Source organism: Colobus angolensis, unplaced genomic scaffold, assembly GCF_000951035.1.
Source record: "Colobus angolensis palliatus isolate OR3802 unplaced genomic scaffold, Cang.pa_1.0 Scaffold81, whole genome shotgun sequence".
Taxonomy (NCBI): Eukaryota; Metazoa; Chordata; class Mammalia; order Primates; family Cercopithecidae; genus Colobus; species Colobus angolensis.
In genome coordinates, this window is record NW_012121932.1 from 5,755,335 (window position 1) to 5,775,191 (window position 19,857).

The window sequence follows — 19,857 nt, forward strand, 5'->3', positions numbered from 1 at the left end:
TTTTTCTTTTCTTTTTTTTTTGCTTTTTTTTTTTTGAGAGGGAATCTCACTCTGTCCCCCAGGCTGGAGCACAGTGGTGCCACCTCAGCTCACTGCAACCTCCATCTCCTGGGTTCAAGTGATTCTTCTGCCTAAGCCTCCCGAGTAGCTGGGATTACAGGCACTCGCCACCATGCCTTGCTGATTTCTGTGTTTAGTAGGGACAGGGTTTTATCATGTTGGCCAGGCTGGTCTTGAACTCCTGACCTCAACTGATCCATCCAACTCAGCCTCCTAAAGTGCTGGGATTACAGTGAGCCACCTCACACAGCCTGAGATAAATACATTTTTCTAAAGTCTCAGTGTTTAGGCTGATTTGCTTTTAGACATTCATCTATGCAGAATACTAAACAACTTCTGCTTAGATTCATTCTGAGTCTACAGGAGATGGAATATCTTTATAAATCATAACAAGTCACATTAAGAGTAAAACATCCCAGCCAGGGACTTACCTCAAAAGCTGAGGCATGACACATATTTTAATGGCAACGGATTCAGAAACCAAGGTTAGGAACGTTCTTTCTTTATTAGAAAGAGATTTATAATTCAGGGCCTTTGAGAGTGAGTCTGGGTCCTCTGAACTGGACTTCTCCTCTTGTCCCTTCCTGTACCCCAGCTCCCCAAATTAAATAAGTAGGGAAGCAGAACAAGAAAACCATTAACTTAATAGCATAGAATTTATGGCTGAAACCTTGCAAAGCTTATGTCAGCAAAGTAAAATAATTACTGTCACTTTCTTTAAGACACTTGGCTTTATGGTTCCTGTCACCTTTATCATAACATGCAGCTGATTTAGAAGTTCTATTTTTCATGGCAAATAGCCTGGTGTTATGTTTTTATGCATGTGACCATGCTATTGAGATGACAATACATGGCTATACTATAGTAGAGCTAAATTTAGATAATGAATTAGAACACTGTTAATAGTTTTGGTTTAGTCATGCTGTCAGAATGCCAACTCAGCCTTTTCTCTTGCTCTTTTTCCCTCTAGATTCTCAAGTCCAAAGACTTAACATCTCCAACCCAGCGCTACATCGACAGCAAAGTTGTGAAAACAAGAGCAGAAGGCGAATGGCTTTCCTTCGATGTAACTGATGCTGTTCATGAATGGCTTCACCATAAAGGTTACAGGCCACTCTCTCTTTTCCTCCCAATATGTTTGGTATCCCTAAGTTACTTTAAATTGATTGCAGATTTAAGGGTATAGACACACATAAAAATGACCTCCTTGACTTAATGTTTTCCAGACAGGAACCTGGGATTTAAAATAAGCTTACACTGTCCCTGCTGCACTTTTGTACCATCTAATAATTACATCATCCCAAATAAAAGCGAAGAACTAGAAGCAAGATTTGCAGGTAACCAAAACTTGGTCCTATGAGATGGGGGAGGGAAGAGTCTATACTGATAATCTCATGGGGGATAAAATCAGTTTGCATGTGAAAATGAGACTGGTGAGGCCTGGGGAATTTCATTCATTTGGACAACGATATGGTTGGATATACGTATGTGAAGGGAGAAAGGATTGGAAGAACGGGATAGGTTCCCCGTTTATAATTCTCAATGCCCAGTGATGACTTGGTCAATAATAACTGATTATTAACTCATTAACCCTCCGGTAGTAAGTTAAGACCTTTGTTCTTCATTGTAGCAAATCAACTTTCCATCTCTACTGATATTATAGAGAAAGATAGAATGTATTTAAGAAAATTCAACGATAATCCCCCAAGCCAAATGTCAGGAACTGACAACCATATTTCACAGAAGAAAGGAGTCTCCTCATGCTACAGCTCCCATAACTAACCTTCCATGTATAAGAATATTCCGACTTTTCTAGCCCATACCCAATATTTCAAGTGGGTTCCTTATCAGAATTTTATATTAGTTCATAAACATATAAAAAGGTTTTGGCTTTCCCCATGCTCACCTTTAAGTAAGTTGGACAAAAGTCATGGAGAGTGAGGAGATACCAAGGGTTCAAGTCACTTCATGTATTAGATGATGAGTTGTTGGATGATGAGAGGTGAGAGGAAATCTGTGCCCATGTGCCAATGCAGCATCTGCCCACAATGCCAGGCCAGAGAATTGATTTCCCTGCCCTCCTAACATCACCCAGGACCTCCATCCACTTTTAGAAGACTACAGCAGTGCTCGCTCATGGAAAAATACTCCCAGAGGTCTAGAGATTTATTTCAGTCTCTAACCTAGTCATGATTCTCTGGAGTGTGGAGATTAAATGCTTAAACTGGCAGTCTCTTGAGCATGCTTTGGGGAACTCATGTTTCTAAATCTTAGATGGAATCAGGAAAGTGTTGAGGATGCCATAAAATAAATGAAAAAGCCCTTTCTTCACAGCTTCCCAAAATAGCATTAGGTAAGGGTGACTTCTGTTTCACTTGAACCTAATTCACTCCAATTCAGTTAAGTCTCAGTTTATGTTCATTAGGAAAGTCTTTTGAGTTTAGTAGTCTTAGGAAGAGTGTTAACCAGCGGGTGACAAGGCATGTTCTATTGCCATGTGTTCAGTTGTTGAGGAGTTGAACACTGCCTAAACTGAGGATTGACTAAAATAAACTGCCTAGATTGCCCTTGGACTATAGGTCAAAGACTGCTTCTATAGTGACTTTCATAACCAACAGCCTTGGCTTTGACACTGAACTGCCTTCTGACAAGAGCCCCATTTAGAAGTGTTAATTGTCACATGGGTTAGTCGAAGTCCTGCTGTGCCATATCTATTTCCATGGGGAATGACTGTTGCCAGCTGATGCTGCTTTGGTGGTCATCACTGCTATTTGTGACAATATACAAAGGAAAAAAATATGGCTGATTATATTTGATGAAGGTGAAGCTAAATGTTTATTACCCAAATGCATTTTTTCAAGGTATTGATGGCACCTCCACATATACCAGTGGTGATCAGAAAACTATAAAGTCCACTAGGAAAAAAAACAGTGGGAAGACCCCACATCTCCTGCTAATGTTATTGCCCTCCTACAGACTTGAGTCACAACAGACCAACCGGCGGAAGAAGCGTGCTTTGGATGCGGCCTATTGCTTTAGGTAAAGGAAATAAAAATAAAATCAAGTAATTGCATCTGTTAACTCTTACACTGCCTTTGCCCTTTCTTCTACCGTGTATTGACCCGAGTGGAACTCATTGCTAAGGCCAGATAGAGTGCAGTACAGCTCCTGTATCTCATACCACCATTCTTCCCAGAGGCTTATATTCATCAGGTCTTTAGCAGTGAACCAAATGTGAAGGGAGAAAACTAGCCCCCTGAATTTTTTCCCCAACATTCCTCTGAAGTTCCTTGGCACTGAAGAAGAAAAAAAGCTCTCTGCCGCTCAGAACAAATAAAAGCTTATTGGAGGTGCGTGATGTCAACTCCTTAATCAAGAAAAACTCACCATCTGTATGATGCCTTCACCCTCACCAAGTTCGAGTGCTCATAGTCACACTTCTGTCATAGTAACAGAGATGAGACAGCTGAAGAATGCCATGTGTCACACCTTTAGCAACAGCATGTGAGAGAAGCAAGAAAAATTTATTTCCCATTCCCACATGAGTGCATGGAGGGAGAATGTGAATGTTCTTATGCGGTCTCCATAAGAGGAGGGCTCTTTCCTTATTTTGAGAGGTACAGGACAGGGAAGGGTCCTCACTGATGAAGGGCTCAAAATGTCAGATGCCAGGAGTAAAGTGGCACTTTTTGGTTGCCAGATCCAGTGGTTGCCCTCAGCAAGACTCCATGTTTCTTGATCTCTGGTTCATTCCTAGATTGGGGAACATGTGGTGAAATAAAGGATCGATTCTCAAAGGAAAATGCCTTAGACGGTTCTTTGAAAATTGCTATTGTACTCCTTTCATTTTGTATTTGAAAGGGCAATAGAGGCTGGATGGTAGAACTGCCCAGTGTTGATTGGAAAGGGCTTCATCATGCCCAGCCACTCCCTGATTATATCTGGTCACTTGAAGGTAAAGGTATGATTTTCCAGGTCACAGACAAGGAAGTCAGGGTATAGAACTCATAAGGGCAAGTAGTCCAGCAGATCACCACACACAACACCGTATCATGAAAGTCACTTAAGATTACAGTAAAGCCGTTTAAACCTGGCCCATGGGCCGGGCACGGTGGCTCACGTCTGTAATCCCAGCACTTTGGGAGGCTGAGGTGGGCGGATCACGAGGTCAGGAGATCGAGATCATCCTGACTAACACAGTGAAACCCTGTCTCTACGAAAAATATGAAAACTCAGCCGGGCGTGGTGGCGGGCATCTGTAGTCCCAGCTACTTGGGAGGCTGAGGCAGGAGAATGGCGTGAACCCGGGAGGCAGAGGTTGCAGTGAGCCGCGATCATGCCATTGCACTCTAGCTGGGTGACAGAGTGAGACCCTGTCTCAAAAAAAAAAAAAAAAAAAGTATGAAGAAATTTAGAAGCAAATGACTCATGAATCTAGAAAAACAATTAACAGCTACATATCCACAACTGCTAACATTCAATACTCTTGTTCAGAGACCGGAGAAAGACAGACAGCAAAGGCTAAAATAGAATGGGAAGTTGACTGATCTGGTCACTTCTTGTATAAACTTTTGAATGTAAGCAGCAGGTTGATTTTCCATGCCTTCTTCTCTTACAGTTCAATTTAGTGTGGGTGATAAATGGGAGATAAACAGAGGCCAGTGAGGTCGTGCCTATTCTTAGGAAGAAGATACCTTTCAAGTTAAGATTCAAGACTTTACGATGTGATTAGAGGGTTTTCTAGACAGTTCTGAAGCAAAATCATGAAGCTGTAGGAGGAATAATTTTATATAGCATCATTCATCCTTGTTAGCAACCCAAATGATTAAAGGTTTGGGAAATTACCCCTCTAAATATGGTCTAAAGGAACTGAGTTTATTTAATTTAGAGAAAGCAAGCAAGCACGCTGAGGGGGACTTAATCATAGTCTCCAAGAATATGAGGGATATTCTCTGAGTGATGGAAAGCAGCTGTTTCCTGTTTCCACTAAGGACTGGATAAGAAGAATGGAGTTAACATGCAGCAAGTGGGTTAAGAACTCTTTGGCCATGAAATTCAAGACAACAAATCCACCAGACAAAAGTCGCCACTATGTTTGAGAATTATGTGGCTAACTAACTGTATTTCATGGGTGCTTCATATGTGGCCTGTTCTTGAATCTGGAGCTAGTGAAAAAGATCCAGAGGACCTTTCACTCAAGTGAGGGGATGAAGTTGTCCATTGTCTGAGCCTACCAGTGCTCGGTGGTTGAGGAAGCCCTTATCATAAGTCTCCTAGTGAGATTTAAAAGAGAAAAAGCTTCAGAGTCTCTTTGCTGCTCTTTGGACTCTTTCCAGGCAAGATAATCTAAATGTACTCCTTTTCTGTAAGGTGAAAGATTTCTATAGATTTGGCATTATGTGTCTTTTCTGCTTATTTGGTCGATATGGTCATAATTTTAAAAAATGCTGTGTCTTTAGTGACACTAGACATATATATAGGCATATATATACACACACACATATATACAATGTCATACACATTTGACATGTGTATCATAAGTAATTAATTCAGCAATGGAGACAATGTTTAGTTCTAGGTAGTATGTCTAAGTGTGAGCTATAGGAATAAGATATACACTGTGCTAATTAGCAGTACAGAAATATGCAAAGCATTATGTAAAAATGCATTGTTGCAGATTAGCTACAGGAAGAATTTAAAGACAGAACGATGAGTTCTGTGAATGTTACCAGGTTTTAGTCAGTGAGGCAGATCAAAATGCCTGAAAACTTCTTCTCAACCATTGTTTTTATCATTGCTATTCCATAGTAGGTTAATTATACCACTTATTCAGAATTAGATAAGTGATGTTTTATTTTCCCAACTGGGAGTATTCTCAAGGCAAGATTTGATTCCCAAGGGATGGATTGCTATTAAACTGTATCTTTAAAGCTATAGCTTTTTGCCAACATTCATTGTGTATACATTCCACCATCTTATATTTTCATCTTGTACCAACATTCATTTTAATCTTATTTAAAAATCTTTGCCTCTATCATTGAATGTTTTCTTGACTAGATAACTTGTTTGGTCTTTAAAAATCCAGCACTGAAGTGGGAAAATGACTCAGGATTGAGTTGAATCCTCTCTTCACACTTGTTCACTGGGAGGCATTGGGCAAGTTAACTTCCTTGAATTTGTTTCCTTAATCTACCCTACAGGAATATTTTGAGAATTAAATAAAATAAAATAATGTGTGCCAAGCTCAGAGAGTAGTGTACCCAGCCCTCAAGTCATGTTTATCTGCTTTCTTTAATTCACAAAGAGCATTTCTTGCCTATCATAGAGTCATTATTGCCTCCACATTCTCTTCTTTTAGTGGAATTTTTGGACCACAGGGGCAGGTCTGTAGAATAGGACTTGTGTAAAATTCATGAGGGCACCCAAGGGTCTAATTGTATGAATCTCCTTCCTTTACTATACTTACTTAATCCAGAAAAAAAGTCTACCATTATGACAAGTATTTCAGGAAGCATTTGTTGCCAAAGTACCTGAAACAAATCATGTAAACACATGGAAGGAAAGTGCATTTTCAAATCAGTGGGAAAATGATGCATTTTTGTTTTATTAGGATTAAAGGAGAGTTAATAAATCTTCTAGATACTGAAATAAACATTTAATAGACATTGATTCAGTTGAGTATTATGGTTCGAAATGACATCAAATTGAAGACATGATCCCTGACCTGGGAGGTTTTATGAACTTACTGGAGAGACCAAGCCCGTTGGTATGGAATGACCACAAAACAGTTAGAGTAGTACAAAAATCAGAAAGAGTAGTACAAAAATGAGAGAGCTTGAACCCCTAAGTACTGAGGAAAGGCACAATACAGGGTTTCAGTAGGGATTTACTATAGCTCTAGTAGACTTAGAATCATGATTTAGTTCCTAAAACACTATCATTTCAAAAATAGAATTTTAAAAAAACCACCTAAAATATTCATTTCCTGTCGAAACCTAGGAACATACTGCAGTTGCACTTTACTCATTTGAGATAAATACACCTTTCTCAAAATTTTAACTTTTTCTTTTTTTTGGCCAGGTGCTGTGGCTCACACCTGTAATCCCAGCACTTTGGGAGGCCTAGGCGGGCAGATCACAAGGTCAGGAGATCGAGACCATCCTATCTAACATGGTGAAACCCCATCTCTACTAAAAATACAAAAAATTAGCCGGGCGTGGTGGCAGGCGCCTGTAGTCTCAGCTACTCTGGAGGCTGAGGCAGAAGGATGGTGTGAACCCGGGAGGTGGAGCTTGCAGTGAGCCGAGATCGCACCACTGCACTCTAGCCTGGGCGACAGAGCGAGACTCTGTCTCAAAAAAAAAAAAAAACACTTTTTCTTTTCTTTTTTTTTTGCTTTTTTTTTTTTGAGAGGGAATCTCACTCTGTCCCCCAGGCTGGAGCACAGTGGTGCCACCTCAGCTCACTGCAACCTCCATCTCCTGGGTTCAAGTGATTCTTCTGCCTAAGCCTCCCGAGTAGCTGGGATTACAGGCACTCGCCACCATGCCTTGCTGATTTCTGTGTTTAGTAGGGACAGGGTTTTATCATGTTGGCCAGGCTGGTCTTGAACTCCTGACCTCAACTGATCCATCCAACTCAGCCTCCTAAAGTGCTGGGATTACAGTGAGCCACCTCACACAGCCTGAGATAAATACATTTTTCTAAAGTCTCAGTGTTTAGGCTGATTTGCTTTTAGACATTCATCTATGCAGAATACTAAACAACTTCTGCTTAGATTCATTCTGAGTCTACAGGAGATGGAATATCTTTATAAATCATAACAAGTCACATTAAGAGTAAAACATCCCAGCCAGGGACTTACCTCAAAAGCTGAGGCATGACACATATTTTAATGGCAACGGATTCAGAAACCAAGGTTAGGAACGTTCTTTCTTTATTAGAAAGAGATTTATAATTCAGGGCCTTTGAGAGTGAGTCTGGGTCCTCTGAACTGGACTTCTCCTCTTGTCCCTTCCTGTACCCCAGCTCCCCAAATTAAATAAGTAGGGAAGCAGAACAAGAAAACCATTAACTTAATAGCATAGAATTTATGGCTGAAACCTTGCAAAGCTTATGTCAGCAAAGTAAAATAATTACTGTCACTTTCTTTAAGACACTTGGCTTTATGGTTCCTGTCACCTTTATCATAACATGCAGCTGATTTAGAAGTTCTATTTTTCATGGCAAATAGCCTGGTGTTATGTTTTTATGCATGTGACCATGCTATTGAGATGACAATACATGGCTATACTATAGTAGAGCTAAATTTAGATAATGAATTAGAACACTGTTAATAGTTTTGGTTTAGTCATGCTGTCAGAATGCCAACTCAGCCTTTTCTCTTGCTCTTTTTCCCTCTAGATTCTCAAGTCCAAAGACTTAACATCTCCAACCCAGCGCTACATCGACAGCAAAGTTGTGAAAACAAGAGCAGAAGGCGAATGGCTTTCCTTCGATGTAACTGATGCTGTTCATGAATGGCTTCACCATAAAGGTTACAGGCCACTCTCTCTTTTCCTCCCAATATGTTTGGTATCCCTAAGTTACTTTAAATTGATTGCAGATTTAAGGGTATAGACACACATAAAAATGACCTCCTTGACTTAATGTTTTCCAGACAGGAACCTGGGATTTAAAATAAGCTTACACTGTCCCTGCTGCACTTTTGTACCATCTAATAATTACATCATCCCAAATAAAAGCGAAGAACTAGAAGCAAGATTTGCAGGTAACCAAAACTTGGTCCTATGAGATGGGGGAGGGAAGAGTCTATACTGATAATCTCATGGGGGATAAAATCAGTTTGCATGTGAAAATGAGACTGGTGAGGCCTGGGGAATTTCATTCATTTGGACAACGATATGGTTGGATATACGTATGTGAAGGGAGAAAGGATTGGAAGAACGGGATAGGTTCCCCGTTTATAATTCTCAATGCCCAGTGATGACTTGGTCAATAATAACTGATTATTAACTCATTAACCCTCCGGTAGTAAGTTAAGACCTTTGTTCTTCATTGTAGCAAATCAACTTTCCATCTCTACTGATATTATAGAGAAAGATAGAATGTATTTAAGAAAATTCAACGATAATCCCCCAAGCCAAATGTCAGGAACTGACAACCATATTTCACAGAAGAAAGGAGTCTCCTCATGCTACAGCTCCCATAACTAACCTTCCATGTATAAGAATATTCCGACTTTTCTAGCCCATACCCAATATTTCAAGTGGGTTCCTTATCAGAATTTTATATTAGTTCATAAACATATAAAAAGGTTTTGGCTTTCCCCATGCTCACCTTTAAGTAAGTTGGACAAAAGTCATGGAGAGTGAGGAGATACCAAGGGTTCAAGTCACTTCATGTATTAGATGATGAGTTGTTGGATGATGAGAGGTGAGAGGAAATCTGTGCCCATGTGCCAATGCAGCATCTGCCCACAATGCCAGGCCAGAGAATTGATTTCCCTGCCCTCCTAACATCACCCAGGACCTCCATCCACTTTTAGAAGACTACAGCAGTGCTCGCTCATGGAAAAATACTCCCAGAGGTCTAGAGATTTATTTCAGTCTCTAACCTAGTCATGATTCTCTGGAGTGTGGAGATTAAATGCTTAAACTGGCAGTCTCTTGAGCATGCTTTGGGGAACTCATGTTTCTAAATCTTAGATGGAATCAGGAAAGTGTTGAGGATGCCATAAAATAAATGAAAAAGCCCTTTCTTCACAGCTTCCCAAAATAGCATTAGGTAAGGGTGACTTCTGTTTCACTTGAACCTAATTCACTCCAATTCAGTTAAGTCTCAGTTTATGTTCATTAGGAAAGTCTTTTGAGTTTAGTAGTCTTAGGAAGAGTGTTAACCAGCGGGTGACAAGGCATGTTCTATTGCCATGTGTTCAGTTGTTGAGGAGTTGAACACTGCCTAAACTGAGGATTGACTAAAATAAACTGCCTAGATTGCCCTTGGACTATAGGTCAAAGACTGCTTCTATAGTGACTTTCATAACCAACAGCCTTGGCTTTGACACTGAACTGCCTTCTGACAAGAGCCCCATTTAGAAGTGTTAATTGTCACATGGGTTAGTCGAAGTCCTGCTGTGCCATATCTATTTCCATGGGGAATGACTGTTGCCAGCTGATGCTGCTTTGGTGGTCATCACTGCTATTTGTGACAATATACAAAGGAAAAAAATATGGCTGATTATATTTGATGAAGGTGAAGCTAAATGTTTATTACCCAAATGCATTTTTTCAAGGTATTGATGGCACCTCCACATATACCAGTGGTGATCAGAAAACTATAAAGTCCACTAGGAAAAAAAACAGTGGGAAGACCCCACATCTCCTGCTAATGTTATTGCCCTCCTACAGACTTGAGTCACAACAGACCAACCGGCGGAAGAAGCGTGCTTTGGATGCGGCCTATTGCTTTAGGTAAAGGAAATAAAAATAAAATCAAGTAATTGCATCTGTTAACTCTTACACTGCCTTTGCCCTTTCTTCTACCGTGTATTGACCCGAGTGGAACTCATTGCTAAGGCCAGATAGAGTGCAGTACAGCTCCTGTATCTCATACCACCATTCTTCCCAGAGGCTTATATTCATCAGGTCTTTAGCAGTGAACCAAATGTGAAGGGAGAAAACTAGCCCCCTGAATTTTTTCCCCAACATTCCTCTGAAGTTCCTTGGCACTGAAGAAGAAAAAAAGCTCTCTGCCGCTCAGAACAAATAAAAGCTTATTGGAGGTGCGTGATGTCAACTCCTTAATCAAGAAAAACTCACCATCTGTATGATGCCTTCACCCTCACCAAGTTCGAGTGCTCATAGTCACACTTCTGTCATAGTAACAGAGATGAGACAGCTGAAGAATGCCATGTGTCACACCTTTAGCAACAGCATGTGAGAGAAGCAAGAAAAATTTATTTCCCATTCCCACATGAGTGCATGGAGGGAGAATGTGAATGTTCTTATGCGGTCTCCATAAGAGGAGGGCTCTTTCCTTATTTTGAGAGGTACAGGACAGGGAAGGGTCCTCACTGATGAAGGGCTCAAAATGTCAGATGCCAGGAGTAAAGTGGCACTTTTTGGTTGCCAGATCCAGTGGTTGCCCTCAGCAAGACTCCATGTTTCTTGATCTCTGGTTCATTCCTAGATTGGGGAACATGTGGTGAAATAAAGGATCGATTCTCAAAGGAAAATGCCTTAGACGGTTCTTTGAAAATTGCTATTGTACTCCTTTCATTTTGTATTTGAAAGGGCAATAGAGGCTGGATGGTAGAACTGCCCAGTGTTGATTGGAAAGGGCTTCATCATGCCCAGCCACTCCCTGATTATATCTGGTCACTTGAAGGTAAAGGTATGATTTTCCAGGTCACAGACAAGGAAGTCAGGGTATAGAACTCATAAGGGCAAGTAGTCCAGCAGATCACCACACACAACACCGTATCATGAAAGTCACTTAAGATTACAGTAAAGCCGTTTAAACCTGGCCCATGGGCCGGGCACGGTGGCTCACGTCTGTAATCCCAGCACTTTGGGAGGCTGAGGTGGGCGGATCACGAGGTCAGGAGATCGAGATCATCCTGACTAACACAGTGAAACCCTGTCTCTACGAAAAATATGAAAACTCAGCCGGGCGTGGTGGCGGGCATCTGTAGTCCCAGCTACTTGGGAGGCTGAGGCAGGAGAATGGCGTGAACCCGGGAGGCAGAGGTTGCAGTGAGCCGCGATCATGCCATTGCACTCTAGCCTGGGCGACAGAGCGAGACTCTGTCTCAAAAAAACAAATAAAGAAAAAACACCTGGCCCATGGTATTTGCTCATTAGATGTTTGCTGAATAAATGAATGAGTCATTTTTCTGGTTTGGGGTGAGGTGGTGGTAGAGTGAGGGTGGTGAATCAGCTTTAAAATCTCCATTGCTTTTTTTTTTTTTTTTAACAGAAATGTGCAGGATAATTGCTGCCTACGTCCACTTTACATTGATTTCAAGAGGGATCTAGGGTGGAAATGGATACACGAACCCAAAGGGTACAATGCCAACTTCTGTGCTGGAGCATGCCCGTATTTATGGAGTTCAGACACTCAGCACAGCAGGGTGAGTGTTCAGCTTACTTGTTGTCTCTGTTCTTGGGTTACCATGTGCACCTACTGATAGTATTTCCAAATGAGTTGTAATTAACTTGGTGCCCTTTTACCATCACACATGTATGGGTACTGGAGAAATTCTTTTATTAGGTTGGTGCAAAAGTAATCGCGGTTTTTGCCATTACTTTCAATGGCAAAAACCGCGATTACTTTCGCACTCCCCTAATAGATGAAGAGGAAGAATGTAGGCTGCAGATGAAATCAGAAAGTGACACTGATCAGTTTCAAACCACAGGTCTCACCTGCCCAGTTATAAACAACTGGAGGGAAGTTTTGTTTAATTTTTTCTTTATTTTATATTCTTTTTTCAAAAGTAATTTTTATTCATACATACTTGCATATATTAATGAGGTACATGTGATATTTTGATACATGTATACAATGTGTAACGATGAAATCGGGGTAATTAAGATATCCATCACCTCAAAAATTTATCATTTCCTCATTTGGGGAACATTCCAGATCATCTCTTCTAGTTATTTAAAAATATACAATAAATTATCGTTAACTATAGTAACCCTACTGTGCTATAAAACATTAGAATTTGTTCCTTCTATCTAACTGTATTTTGGTATCTATTAATCAACTTCTCTTCACTCTTACCCTGTTCCCAGCCTCTGGTAACCATCATTCGACTCTCTGCCTCCATGAGTTTTATATTTTTAACAGCTGTAAGCATAAGTAGCCAAAAAAAAGCACACCCGTTTTAGAATCAATATGTCACATAGAATCATTTATAGATAAAGTGTGACAGGACCCAGGTCTCCGTCTAAAAAAAAATCTGCTGTCATCTCCATCAGGGACTGTTATATTAGAAATAACACTGGGGATTTCAGTTAATGCCAGTGAGTGTGTGATTATTAGTAAACACACTAGCAATTTAATAATGTATGACAGTTAGAATGTAGTTTAACATCTCTAAACCTCAGTTTCTTGTCAGTAAGAAGGAATGTCTGTATTAAAAGTTATCTTTAAAATAATAATGCCAAACGCAAGAGTTGATATGAAGTACAAAAGATGATATATGTAAAAATGACTTGAAAATTAGTTTCTCTACTTTTTAAAAATGTAACACAAAGTAAATGAGAATCTGAGTATTTTATCAAGTTGTTTCAGTGAAGATAGAGTTAATTCAGAAGGTAATTCCCAGATTGGATGGTATGGGTTTCCAGCAAGATTAGAGAAGAGTTTTTCTATGTAATAATGATATTTGTTCACATGCTTCCTCCTGATGGCTCATCAGTATTTTAGAGATAGAAAAGACATATCCAACTCTTTCATTTTCTTGAATAAATTAGGGGCCAGGCACGGTGACTCATGCCTGTAATCCCAGCACTTTGGGAGGCCAAGACAGGTGGATCACGAGGTCAGGAGTTCAAGACCAGCCTGGTCAAGATGGTGAAACCCCATCTCTCCTAAAAATACAAAAAAATTAGCCAGGCATGGTGGCAGGTGCCTGCAATCCCAGCTACTTGGGAGATTTAGGCAGATAATTGCTTGAACCCGGGAGGCAGGGGTTGCAGTGAGCCGAGATTGTGCCACTGCACTCCAGCTTGGGTGACAGAGTAAGACCCTGTCTCAAAAAAAAAAAAAAAAAAAAAAAAAAAAAAAGAAATTGAGGTCTAGATCATGTAGTCTAGATGATACCCAAGACCAAAGAGAAAATTAGTGACAAACCAAGGCTTGACATGTAGGCCTCCTTGTTTTATAACCAGGCCTCTGTTTGCCCTGTCTTACTGGGTTTAATTCCTAAAATATGGTTAAACGTTAGGGTTTCTATTCTCCTCTTTATGCCTCTGTAAATCTCCCTATTAAAGAGGTATTAGAAAAATTGCCTTCACTGCAGGGTAGGAAAATGGATCAGTTGCCAGAAAGATCACATACTACATTCAGCTGAATTCATGAGTTTGGGTGTTATCAATTATTTTAGACAATCTGTATTATAAAAATTCCTCTTTAGTTCATATGAAAAATCATGTGTTCATGGAGCATAAAGTATATTTATTTATAAATACCTGCATATGCTGGAATTTAAATTGACAAATATGGCTCCCCTTCCTTCAGCTGTTTTCGCAACTCCCCTGTAGACTTTGGCACTCGGGGGCGACCGTGTGCTTGGCCATGTGAGGGAAGCTTGCTCATGCCTGTCCCTTTGTCTGAGCTCTCTGGCCAGGCTGCCTCCTCTGGGCTGCAGCAGCAGTAGCTGTAATGTGGGCAAGGCCCTGTTGCCAAGTAGAAACATAATTCTCCTCTCTGATACACAGAGGGAGTGTGTGAAGGCTGAGACCACGCTTGTTTTTCAAGGAGAGAGGAAGAATAACTATCATGGTCACAAATATGTGGTTTGGACAGTTACCCAAGAAGCCAGAGGTAGCTTAATAAAGTAGTCAGTGTTGCTGTGCTGAACAGATCTTCTGTCTTAGGCTGAAAAAATTGCAGTGAATCTCGAGGAAAAGGTCACTTGCTGTTTGACTAACACATTAATGGCATCCTTGGAAATGTCTCTGTATCATCAGTGGGGAACCTACATACTTCCATTGGTAAAAGTCGCACACCCCTCTGATACAGAATGGGGTTAAAGGTATAAGTCTAATTATAGAACCGTCTCTTCATCCTGTTTTCAGACTTGCCATTAACTCCTCCAACTCAGCAACTACTATTTACCACATAGAAAGTTAATGGAGGGTTGATTATGATTGTGATTATGATTATGATCGTTTTAAGCAAAATGTAAGAAAGTGAATAATTCTTTCTCATAGGAGATCTTAGAGATCACTTTTATGTCATTTCTAGCATCATTGTGTCTATGAAGCAATGGTAAATAAAAAGACTTTTTTTTTTTTAATGAAAATTGAGGATACCTTAAATTGGCCTGAGGAGACACTTAACATAGTAAGATTTCATTTCCTTCCTTCCTTATTTATTTATTTAAAGAAACAAGGTCTAGGTGTGTTGTCCAAGCTAGTCCTGAACTCCTAGACTCAAGCGATTCTTCAAAGTGTTGGGATTACAGGTGTGAGCCACTGTGCCCGGTCTGTAGAAAGGTTTCACGTTGCTTACAGGTGTCTTTTTCTCCACCCAAGGGTAGATTAAAGCTCTTATGAGAGCTTTGATAAAACTTTTTATTCTTCTACTTATTCATGTATTCATTTCTTCACTTAGTACATGAATCTCTTTTTGTCCAGAGAAGACTTACTGGGGCTAGAAGATAAAAGCAGAGTCTATAGAGTTCCTGACCTGAAGTGAGCTCTTAATCTAGATGGAATTGAAACGTATACTCAAGAAACAACTTCATTTACAGAGTAGTGTAGAAAAAAGACCAAATGCTACAAGGATCAAGTTTTGTGGGGACCCAGGAAGTATGTGCAGCCAAGCACTGATCAGAGGAAAGACTTATTGGGAAAACTGGGAAAATCTGTTGAATGAGCAGTTTTTTCCAATCTGGCTCTTACAGAATCATTTGCTTAAGATGTGTAAAAAACAAGTTCTATGTGGGAAAATAATTACTTTGATGATTGCTAAGGTCACATACCAGTTTGACTGTAATTTAGGAAATTAGCAACAGAAAATAATTCAAATTGCCTACTCAGTGCTGTGACTGATAACAATGCAGAATTGTTTTTTAAAAACTAATTGTGTTCATTTTCCATCTTTCCCTATGATGTCTCTCCTCTCCTGTGTCCTTTCAGGTCCTGAGCTTATATAATACCATAAATCCAGAAGCATCTGCTTCTCCTTGCTGCGTGTCCCAAGATTTAGAACCTCTAACCATTCTCTACTACATTGGCAAAACACCCAAGATTGAACAGCTTTCTAATATGATTGTAAAGTCTTGCAAATGCAGCTAAACTTCTTGGAAAAGTGGCAAGACCAAAATTACAATGATAATGATAATGATGATGACGACAACAATGATGATGCTTGTAACAAGAAAACGTAAGAGAGCCTTGGTTCGTCAGTGTAAAAAAAAAATTTTGAAAAGGCGGTACTAGTTCAGACACTTAGGAATTTTGTGTTCTGTTTGTTAAAACTGGCATCTGACACAAAAAAAGTTGAAGGCCTTATTCTACATTTCACCTACTTTGTAAGTGAGAGAGACAAGAAGCAAATTTTTTTTTAAAGAAAAAATAAACACTGGAAGAATTTATTAGTGTTAATTATGTGAACAACGACAACAACAACAACAAAACAACAACAAAAAAAACAGGAAAATCCCATTAAGTGGAGTTGCTGTACGTACCGTTCCTATCCCACGCCTCACTTGATTTTTCTGTATTGCTATGCAATAGGCACCCTTCCCATTCTTACTCTTAGAGTTAACAGTGAGTTATTTATTGTGTGTTACTATATAATGAACGTTTCATTGCCCTTGGAAAATAAAACAGGTGTATAAAGTGGAGACCAAATACTTTGCCAGAAACTCATGGATGGCTTAAGGAACTTGAACTCAAACGAGCCAGAAAAAAAGAGGTCATATTAATGGGATGAAAACCCAAGTGAGTTATTACATGACCGAGAAAGTCTGCATTAAGATAAAGACCCTGAAAACACATGTTATGTACCAGCTGCCTAAGGAAGCTTCTTGTAAGGTCCAAAAACTAAAAAGCCTGTTAATAAAAGAAACTTTCAGTCAGAATAAGTCTGTAAGATTTTTTTTTTTCTTTTTAATTGCAAATGGTTCTTTGTCAGTTTAGTAAACCAGTGAAATGTTGAAATGTTTTGACATGTACTGGTCAAACTTCAGACCTTAAAATATTGCTGTATAGCTATGCTATAGGTTTTTTCCTTTGTTTTGGTATATGTAACCATACCTATATTATTAAAATAGATGGATATAGAAGCCAGCATAATTGAAAACACATCTGCGGATCTCTTTTGCAAACTATTAAATCAAAACATTAACTACTTTATGTGTAATGTGTAAATTTTTACCATATTTTTTATATTCTGTAATAATGTCAACTACGATTTAGATTGACTTAAATTTGGGCTCTTTTTAATGATCACTCACAAATGTATGTTTCTTTAAGCTGGCCAGTACTTTTGAGTAAAGCCCCTATATTTTGACTTGCACTACAGATGCATTTTTTATAACATTTGCCCTACTTGTGCTTTGTGTTTTGTTCATTATTATGACATAAGCTACCTGGCTCTACTTGTCCTTTTTTTTTATTTTACAAAAAAGATGGGTTCGAGTTCAGTGGTCTTCCTTCATCTTCCAAGCATCATTACTAACCAAGTCAGACATTAACAAACTTTTATGTTAGGAAAAGGAGTAATGTTACAGATACATAGAAAATTGAGGTAAAATGTTTTAGTTTTAGCAAGGATTTAAGGTTCTAACTAAAACTCAGAATCTTGATTGAGTTAAGAAAAGTTTCTCTACCTTGGTTTAATCAATATTTTCATAAAATCCTATTGTTATTACAAAGTGGACACTTCATAGGAAACCTCTTTTTCTTTAGTCAGGCTTTTAATATTCAGGGGGAAATGGAAAGATACACATTTTAGTCGATTTTTCAAACGGGGAAAAAGTCCAGGTTAGCATAAGTCATTTTGTGTATTTCACTGAAGTTAAGGTTTTTATAAATGTTCTTTGAAGGTGAAAAGGCACAAGCCGATTTTTCCTATGATCAAAAAATTCTTTCTTTCCTCTGAGTGAGACTTATCTATATCTGAGGCTAAAGTTTACCTCGCTTTAATAAATAATTTGCCACATCATTGCAGAAGAGGTATCCTCATGTTGGGGTTTATAGAATATGTCAGTTTGTCACTTGTCACTTATTTAGCTTTACAATAAAAATTAATAGGTAAAGCAATGGAATATTTGCAGTTTCACCTAAAGAACAGCATAAGGAGGCGGGAATCCAAAGTGAAATTGTTTGATATGGTCTACTTCTTTTTTGGAATTTCCTGACCATTAATTAAAGTAAAGAATTGGATTTGCAAGTTTGAAAACTGGAAAAGCAAGAGACGGGATGCCATAATAGTAAACAGCCCTTGTGTTGGATGTAACCCAATCCCAGATTTGAGTGTGTGTTGATTATTTTTTTTTGTCTTCCACTTTTCTATTAATTATGTGTAAATCACTTTTATTTCTGCAGGTATTTTCCTCTCAGATAGGATGACATTTTGTTTTGTATTATTTTGTCTTTCCTCATGAATGCACTGATAATATTTTAAATGCTCTATTTTAAGATCTCTTGAATCTTTTTTTTTTTTTTAATTTGGGGTTTCTATAAGGTCTTTATTTCCCATAAGTAAATATTGCCATGGGAGGGGGGTGGAGGTGGGAAGGAAGGGGGGAAGTGCTAGTATGCAAGTGGGCAGCAATTATTTTTGTGTTAATCAGCAGTACAATTTGATCGTTGGCATGGTTAAAAAATGGAATATAAGATTAGCTGTTTTGTATTTTGATGACCAATTACGCTGTATTTTAACACGATGTATGTCTGTTTTTGTGGTGCTCTAGTGGTAAATAAATTATTTCGATGATACATGGATGTCTTTTTCCTATCAGTACCATCATCAAGTCTGGAAAACACCTGTGACGCAGTGAGACTGTCTGAAGCTGGAAAAGTCATACCACCTTTCACATTGCCCTCTGCTTTCTCTCTTAAGGATAGTCACTTCAGAAGTCATGCTTTAAAGCACAAGAGTCAGGCCATATTCATCAAGGATGGAAGAAATCCCTGTGCAGTCTTTTTATTCCTTTATTTATTGGTATTTGGTAATTGTTTGAGATTTAGTTTCCATCCAGCTTGACTGCTGACCAGAAAAAATGCAGAGAGATGTTTGCACCATGCTTTGGCTTTCTGGTTCTATGTTCTGCCAACGCCAGGGCCAAAAGAATTGGTCTAGACAGTATCCCCTGTAGCCCCATAACTTGGATAGTTGCTGAGCCAGCCAGATATAACAAGAGCCACGTGCTCTTTGGGGTTGGTTGTTTGGGATCAGCTACTCGCCTGTCAGTTTCACTGGTACCACTGTACCACAAACAAAAAATCCCACCCTATTTCCTCCAAGTTTTTTGGCTGTTACCTACAAGACCAGACTCCTCAAATGAGTTGCCAATCTCTTAATAAACAGGACTAATAAAAATAGTAATTGTGACTCAATCTGGTTGTCTTGCTTTTTGTCTAGTGAAAGAACTAATGTGTGCCTGTTATGTTGTCTAAACACCATCTAGAAACAAACCATCAATTCGAGTATTGAGGGAGAAGAGAAAATGGTTTCCTTGTCTGCAATCTCATCTGTGTTTGATCTTTCATAGTAAATTCATAGAGAGAGGAAGTTTGTCACCCAACTCATTCATTCATGCTTCTGTGCAGCCTGGCTAGTCCCAGACCTATCGCTGCAACATTATATTTAATTGATAAGTAAGAATAGAAGGTATCATAGAATCAGAGCGATGAAAAGAGCCACCTAACAGCCTTACAAACTTTGGCAAATTTGTCAGCAACTCTGGGTCTCTATTTAGCTTTAAAATGAAGATGAGAATACTTGCTCTATAGCATTTTGTCTGTGTGTTTTAGTGCCCTTGTCGTTGTTAAGTGAATGGACACGCGAAAAGTTTCCTTGCTTAGTGATTTTTTCTGTAATTGGCTGAATAAA

General features: G+C 39.2%; 1 protein-coding gene across 3 annotated transcripts in view; it reads left to right on the forward strand.

Moving 5' to 3' along the window:
* TGFB2 (transforming growth factor, beta 2) overlaps positions 1–19,361 on the forward strand; it is a 103,957-nt gene extending 84,596 nt beyond the window's left edge. For 2 of the 3 annotated variants that reach the window (XM_011929441.1, XM_011929443.1), the window contains 5 exons: positions 1,031–1,163; positions 1,287–1,397; positions 2,922–3,099; positions 12,040–12,193; positions 15,933–19,361. In XM_011929441.1, coding sequence (XP_011784831.1) covers positions 1,031–1,163; positions 1,287–1,397; positions 2,922–3,099; positions 12,040–12,193; positions 15,933–16,091 — 735 coding nt within the window. In that variant the 3' untranslated portion in view covers positions 16,092–19,361. The remainder of the gene's footprint in view (positions 1–1,030; positions 1,164–1,286; positions 1,398–2,921; positions 3,100–12,039; positions 12,194–15,932) is intronic. The other variant, XM_011929442.1, reaches the window with a different exon arrangement.
* Positions 19,362–19,857: the final 496 nt, after the last annotated feature.